Here is a 7,539-nt window from a genome sequence, read left to right as displayed (position 1 = left end):
TCACACACACACACACACACAAGCCCACACTCACACACACACGCTCACACATACATTCACACCCACACGCAAATGCACACTACATATGCGCGTGCACATGCGCGCCCACCTCCGCCTGAAGTTCCGGCTGCATCCCGCACTCCGCCTCCTCGAGCCCCTTGGACAGCGTCCCCAGCGCCCACACCACGCCGCTCGCGGCGTCGGGCGTCAGTGCGCCCACGTCGCCACTGTTGAGGCGCCGCAGCAGCAGGCACGCCAGTTGGGGTGCCAAATCTGCCTCAGTCTGCGAGGCGGGAGGCCGTGAGGTCATGACCGCGGAGTTTGCTTTGCAAAGAGGGGTGTCACTGGCACGGGAAGCGCAAATACAAGCAGGGCTGCAGCAGCGCCTGTTGGGGTCTACAAGCAGGGATGCGTGCAACGAGCAGGTGGCTGCCCGGGACGCACAAAGATGGCAGGCGTGTGCGTGCTCTTCAGCTGCATCAGCGCACGCATCTGCGCTCGTTACTCACGCAACGCCCACCTGCACCAGCGCCCGCAGCAGCGTCGCCACCTGCGGCTGGGCCAGGCCCCCCGCGCTCATTACCGCCTCACGAGCCAGCAGCGCCAGCGCTTCGCAGCTGCGCCACCGCGCCCGCGCCGCCGCAGCGTCGTCAACGGGCGCGCGGCTTGCGCCCTCGGCCTCCCCTTCGGCATCGTCGGCCCCTTCGCTGCTGCCGTCCTCGCCGGCGCCGGTGCCGGCGCCGACGCCGGCCCCCCTGCTACTGCTGCTGCCGCCACTGCTGCCGCTGCTGCTGCTGCCGAGCGGCAGCCGCCTGTACAGGCGCGCCCAACTCAGCATCGCCTGGAGCTTCTGCGGCGTGGTCAAGCGGCCCAGGTGCTGCCCTATCAGCTCGGACAGCTCCTCAAGGGACCACACGTGCCGCAGCCGCTTCCCAACGTCCGTCCGCCCCCCGCCGCCGCCGGCCCCTCTGCGCCCACGGGCGGGCGCCGCCGGCCCCGCCGCCGCTGCGCCGCCGTCGTCGCCCCAGGGGCCGCCGGCCGCACCGGCGACGGCGCTGCCGAGGCCACCGTCGGCATAGGCGGCGTCGGCGTCGGCATCCGCGTCGCCGTCGTCGAAAGCGCCCGCAGCTGGGTCGTAAATGCTGTCGGGGTTCGCGCGGGCCGCGCCCGCGCCGACCTCCGGCGCGCCGCCCTCCGCCTCTGCCCCGCCGCCGATGTCCCGCCCGCGCTGCCGCTGCTCTTCGAGCTGCTGCTCCTCAAGCTGCCTCAGCATGTCTGCAAACTTCCTCGCCCGCGCGCCGCCGCCCCGACCTGGTGCTGACTCAGCGTCGTCCCCAGCGTCCGCCTCGTCATCCACGTCCTCCGCCTCTGCGTCGATGACGTCATCATCATCATCATCCTCCTCCACGGACGCCCAGGGGTCTGCTGCGCGCCAGCCCGGCGTGCCGCCGCCATCGCGCCCCGCCGCGCCGCCCTTTGCTGCTTCTGTGCTGTCGTCCTCCTCGTCATCGCTGCCCGCCATCCAATCGCCAAAGATGTCGCGCACATCTGCCGCGTCGGCCGCGTCCCACCCCGCCGACCGCTCATCCTCATCCTCATTGTCATCCTCATCCTCATCCTCATCCCCCTCCTCTGCCTCGTCAACCTCTCCATCACCAAATAAGGCCTTTGCGATCGCTGATTGAGGGCCCCAGATGTCTGTTTCCTCGTCGTCCTCCTCCGACCCGTCGCGAGCGGCGGGTTCCGGCGCCTGCACCCCGAAAGAAGCCTTGCGCTTCCGCGCGCCTGCCTCCACCGACGGTAGCGCCGCTGGTGGCTGCTGCTGCTCCTGCTGCTGCTCCTGCTGCTGCTCCTGCTGCTGCTCCTGCTGCTGCTCCTGCTGCTGCTGCTGCTGCTGCTGCTGCCGCGGCGGCGGCTGCTGCTGCTGTAGGCGTCGCGGTGCTTGCCGTGATGACGCCTCTGTTCGCGGCGCCGCAGCGCGTGCCCCGTCATCGCCGCCGCTGCCCAGGGGCGCCTCATCCCGATCGCCCTGCGTCTCCCGAGCGCCCCTGCCTGGGATCCTCCCTGAACGACCACCCACACGGCCTCTGGCGGCACTTTCGCTGCCCCTGCCGCGGCCGCGGGCGCCGCCCCTGCCGCGGCGGCCCGCGGGTTTTGCGTCTCTTTCCCAGCGGCCGCCCTGGGGTCCCGCCGACAGGTCTCCAAATGCGCTGAAGGGGTCGGCATCTTCACTGCTGCTGCCACCAAAATCAGGACCAGAGCCACCCTTTGCAGCGACAGGCTGGGCAGGCGGGCTCCGTTGACGGGTTCCCGCCAAGGGGCGGCTGGGTGCCTGCAGGCATCAACAGCGGAGGGGTTGCAAATATTCATGGCCAAACGTTTGGGGCCAAATTGCCCAAGAATAACATTGGAGAAGTGATCGGCAACTATCAAGCAGTGCTCGGCACTTACATACGGGGCCGCCAGGCCACCACCCCACAGCGTCCTCGCTGGCCTGTGTGCGGCTGGAGCGGCATGCTGATGGCACGCTGCCGCCGCCCCCGGCAGGAGCACCATAGCCACCCTGCGCTACCGCGCGTTCAGTGTAAAGCTGCACGCTTTGGCCGTTCTGAGCTTGATACTGTTGCTGCAAACTCCGTACATGTCGAGATCGCTGTGATGATCACACTCGGCGGGTTTCTTTATCGGAACATCAAATTTACTATTTTTGACGCCACTTAATATCATATGTCGCGACGTCGCCCGGTGGGTAACGCAGGCTTGATCCTGATTCCATCGGCCGCGATGGCAGCAGCAGCTGCTCGTTCGTGCCCTGCTCAAGCCGCGCTGTGCCAGCCAGCAGCGCGCCCTCTTTTGAGCCACTTCATAGAGAAATTGGCTGCAGTTTGGTATGCCCTGACAAACGTACGGCAACGGTTGCGGTCAGCGGCACGGTCGTCAACTCTGCCAGATCCACCTGCCACTCAAAAAACCAACCAAAGATGAAGCGAACAGCTCAAAAACTATGCGGGCTGAATGCAATCCAGGCGTGTGTTGTTGCATATCAGTCAGCTTGCATACTGTCGCCAGCGGCTGCAGCGGCAGCGGCAATGGTCCCCTGAGGGTGTTGACAGAGTATCAGCTGCTTTCAGCAGCAGCTGATACTGCCCCTCGTCCAGAAGCTGCACGCACGAGGCCTTGATTCAAGGGTCACTGGTCGAGAGATGAGGGGCTGCTCAGTGCGGCTGCAACTCCTGTGGGCAGCTTTGACAGGCCGAAACCGCTGTATAGTCAGTGCATGGCGGATCTTGGCAGCGGCGCTGGCTCACTGAGCACTACAGCGGCTGCCAAGGCGTTGCTCGTGGCGGGGGTGGGACAGCAGCGTGCCACTCTGCACAGGTGCAGGTACGGCACTTGCAGCCGCGCCCGTGGCAGCGGCGGAGGATGAGCCGTCAGCCCTGCACGTGCGTGCCGCATCCACGCCCCCGAGCCGCACGCATGCGATGCGCTCCCCCTGTTTACAATGCAATCTGCGGGCCTGCGATGCTTAGTGCATTTTTCTGCTCTGGGAAATGCATTCAAGCTTGTGAGTTTCAGGTGGCTCAATACCTGGTTGATCTTGTGTGTTCTTGGGAATGTTTTTTTTTTGGAACAAACGATGCTGATTTCAGTGTTTCGCAGCTAGACTCTTTGAGAGACAGCCGCCGCCCCCTACCCATTGCCTCCAAGGGTGGGCCAGGCCGGCAAGCATGCAACTTTGAGCTGTGCTGTCGTTATTTTTGCAGGTATTTCATGCTGACACTGAGTCACTTACACGAAGCATTGTGCAACACGTCGCGCGCTCTCGCTTTGACCTGTGCAGTGGTTTGTGTGTGTGAGTGTGGCGTTGTGATGGATGTTGTCAACAGGTTGGCCCCTGTTGGGACTGCGTGGATAATCATAATGTTGAAATCGTGCACAAGAAAACAATGCAGGCTATTGTTGAGCATAATGTAAGGGTGGGATACCCCACTCGCTTTGAGCACACTGCTGCTTGCCACATCTGTCGTGTGCGGTGTCTACGGTGGTGACCACTCTGGGCGCCCCACGGTAATCGAACCCTCGTCAATGCATGCATGCTACGACGGGATTTCGTCTATAATGTAAGGGGCAGGGCTCCGTGCAGTAGCTACACAGCTGAACACCGCACCACATGCCCTCAACGATTCAAACGCATTTGAATGTGCAGGGGCGCCATGCAGTATCATAATCACGTGGTTGCACTCGTCAATCAGGACCCACTGTTGTGGCAAATTTCAACTTTGAATGTTGCAGTTTTCCGATGGATACCTGCATGCCTGATCAGCGAACAAGCATCACAACGGCAGCACCGAGCAAGGGAATGCATGTCGGTCTCGAGAGCGAACAACTTCCTGTATATGACCTCAAGGCGTTGGCGGATCTGAGTGACAATGCTGCGGTAAGCGCAGGGAGCCTGAGCGGTGTGCGTGCGCGCCGTGTCGCTGCGCGGCCTGCTCGTGCTGCACCACGTGCTGCACCACGCCTGCGCCGGGTGATGCGCTGAGCAATTAAGGGTGGTGGGCAGGGGGTTGATTGGTGTACCTTTGTTTGCGTACCTATTCCTGCTTCAGGTCGCAAGCATCCCCAAAGACACGCGGCAGCTGTGCAGCGCCGTTGCCGAGTGCCTGCACAACACCGGCTGCCTCGTCGTGAGCGGCTGCAGGGGGGAGGGCGCGGCCACAGGTCGTGCATTGCCGCTTGCACCCTATCGACGACGGCCTCAGCCACGCCGTTCCCTCTGATCTCTGGCGTGGAGCCTGTCGCGGCTGCTGCGTGCCTCGCATGCCCATCAGCTGCACCTGCACGCGCCCTGCGCGGCACCAGAGGCGCACCGCGCACCGCCTTGCCGCCAGGTGCGCGTGCCCGGCGTTGATGAGCGCCTCAAAAACGAGTTCTTGGATCAGATGGAGGCCTACTTTGGGCAGCCGGATGCACTCAAGATGCGGGACGTGCGGCGGGAGCTGTCGTATCAGGTGCGTTTTGAATCCAATTGTGGGGAGCCGGCGTGGCATGTACGGGAGGGGAGGGGGTGGGATCGGGCGGTCAGGTGCGGCCCTCGCGTGGGGGTTGCTGCACGAGGCGCCTGGGCGGACGCGGATTTGCCGCACAGTGCATGTTTGGGCAGCTCGTCACGCTCGGCAAGCGCGACCGTCAGCCGTCCAACAGGGCAGGTGGGAGAGACGCAGGCGGACCGGCTGCGGGCTCGGTGGGCAGCGCAGGTCGAAACGGGGGGCGCGCAGTTAGCGGTCGCGGCCCCTCACGTCACTGCCACAGGTCGGGGCCACACCTGGCGGCACGGAGACACCGAGGTGCCTGGTGGACCCCGCTTGCGCAGACAGGATCAGGTCGCTGCCGCAAGAGCACAGCGCCTCGCCCGTCACCGGGGCAGGTGGGTGGGCGAGGGGAGCCTGCGCAGGGGAGGCCGGCTGCGAGGTCGCTGACCGGCTTTCTTCTTTCGTGGTGGCCCCCTAGTTGAAGGCTTGAGTGCCAGTCAAGGGGCCGCGCCGAGTTATAGGTGATATTCTGGTAGCAACACCTGCACAAACAGCACCCTTGATCACGGCATCGCCGCCCCCTTGTGTCGCCAACACCTCACCTGCGGCCTCACCCTCCCCCCTCAGATGCCAAGTGGCGCTTCTTCTGGCGTGTGGGCGCGCGGCCACGGGACTCTGAATATGCAGAGCTGAACGCGGAACCTGTGGTGCCTGAGGTGGGTGACGGGGTGGAAGCTGGCCTGTCACTCGACTTGGCCGGCTCAGGGGCGGGCCCCTGCCATGCAAGGATGGTACGGCTTCCCTTGCATACGCCTGTGCAGCAGAGGCTGGCAGCTGTAGGCGGTTGGCTGCACGGCACCATGTGCAGCCTCCTGGTGATGGCTCGATTGGCAGTGGCCCACTTCAGAAGTTGTCTGGTTGAATGCATGAATGGCGGCTGGTGGCTGTTCCCTCGCCGCACACACAGCCCGGACGTCGCGTCCACCGGCTCCCCAGGGCTTTCCACAGTGGGCAGCGGTGATGGACACATGGGGCGAAGCGATGATGGGCGCAGTGCGGCTGGTGGCGCGCGCAGCGGCGGTGGGCTTTGGGCTGGAGCCCAACTCCCTGACGTCACTCATGGATGAGGGCCCACACCTGCTGGCGCCGACTGGCAGCGACCTGGGGCAGCACCGGCAGCTGGGGACCGTGCTGGCAGGTAAGGGGCCGGGTGGGGTCACTGGAGCGTGCATGAGTGCGCAGCCAGGCAGGCATGCTAAGCGCTTGCCTGCACCAAGCGGTGGGTCCATGGTCTTGTACTCCTTCCCCTCTCCCGCTCCCGCTCCCGCTCCCCTTCCCCCTCTCCACCCCCATGCACGTGCAGCTCTACACTTTCTTGAATGCATTGGAAACCACTGACCAGCCCTGCTCCCTGCCATGACTGCCACCCAGGGGTCCACTACGATTTGAACATGCTCACCATACATGGCCGCAGGCAAGTGCCAAAGAAACCCCCTGTAGTAATATCCCTGCTGTACGCGGGCCTGCTGCGCTGCCCTCAGGCTCACCCGCTGTGAGCCCTCGGGCCAACTCGCTGAACCTTCGACACTCCCTCCAGCTTGTCGTGCTCTCCCTGCAAATTCACCACACCCCGCTTGTTCTAGTGCAGCATGTGTCACATATCCCCCTGAAAACAATTCCGCAACACCTCGCCTTGCAGCCGCTTCCCCGGGCTGTACGTGTGGCTGCGCGACGGCCGCCGGGTGCTGGTTCGCGTGCCACCGGGCTGCCTGCTGCTGCAAGCCGGCCGCCAGCTTGAGTGGCTGACCGGCGGCCACGTGCAGGCCGGCTGGCACGAAGTCGTCGTCGCTCCTGAGACCTTGGCCGCGGCGGAGGCAGCGGAGGCCGCCGGCCGGAGCCTCTGGCGGGTGAGCAGCACCGTGTTTGCGCACGTCGCGTCGCGCCAGGTGCTGCAGCCGCTGGGGCGGTTCGCGGAGCTGGCGGGAGCGGTTGAGGCGTACCCGCCGACGCCGGCAGGGCGGCAGGTGCAGCAGGAGCTGGACCTGATCAGCTTGGGAGCGGGCGGCAAGCCGCCTGGCGCGGCGGCGAGCGAGGCAGTGGTGGCTGCAGACGCGGCAGCGCCCGCAAGCAGCTGTGGGGCACTGTAGGTTTCGGCGTGGAGAAGTGATCCAGCTAGGTTCAATCATTTTCAGTCCATAGCTAGGAGTTGCTTTATGCCAATGATCATCATCCAATAATCCTAATCTGTTAGATTGTGAAGCTTGTCTGTGTAGCCTGATGAATGATCAGGTCTCAGCTTGCCACTGCGATGCTCACCTCTGCCGAGCAGCTGGTTTTCACACCTATTGGGTCCCACACATGTGGGCCCTTGGATCAGCAAGGGCCCGACGTTGCTAGTATAACATGTAGTAACATGCATATGCTTATGACAGGAGTTCTCTTGGCAACTGTTTGGCCCACAAGCGCATTGTTAACAAAGGTGGACAAAACGCTGTGCATGCACTGG

At 64.1% G+C, this 7,539-nt stretch overlaps 2 protein-coding genes across 2 annotated transcripts; one reads left to right on the top strand and one right to left on the bottom strand.

Moving 5' to 3' along the window:
- Nucleotides 1-109: 109 nt before the first annotated feature.
- Nucleotides 110-3,802, bottom strand: MNEG_9706 (hypothetical protein; the record flags this gene model as incomplete). The annotated part of the gene is made up of 3 exons (XM_014041823.1): nt 110-283; nt 521-1,924; nt 3,794-3,802. Coding segments are annotated over 3 exons (1,587 nt in total), but the record flags the coding sequence as incomplete, so codon positions are not given.
- A 1,141-nt stretch (nt 3,803-4,943) lies between these two features.
- On the top strand, nt 4,944-7,180 carry MNEG_9705 (hypothetical protein; the record flags this gene model as incomplete). The annotated part of the gene is made up of 6 exons (XM_014041822.1): nt 4,944-5,012; nt 5,314-5,428; nt 5,661-5,749; nt 6,030-6,231; nt 6,465-6,585; nt 6,733-7,180. The coding sequence occupies 6 exons, from the start codon at nt 4,944-4,946 to the stop codon at nt 7,178-7,180; spliced, it is 1,044 nt and encodes a 347-aa protein (XP_013897276.1).
- Nucleotides 7,181-7,539: the final 359 nt, after the last annotated feature.

This window comes from Monoraphidium neglectum, assembly GCF_000611645.1.
Source record: "Monoraphidium neglectum strain SAG 48.87 unplaced genomic scaffold scaffold02032, whole genome shotgun sequence".
Classification (NCBI taxonomy): domain Eukaryota; kingdom Viridiplantae; phylum Chlorophyta; class Chlorophyceae; order Sphaeropleales; family Selenastraceae; genus Monoraphidium; species Monoraphidium neglectum.
Note: the sequence above shows the minus strand (reverse complement) of the source record. Positions and strands in the feature narration are given on the sequence as shown.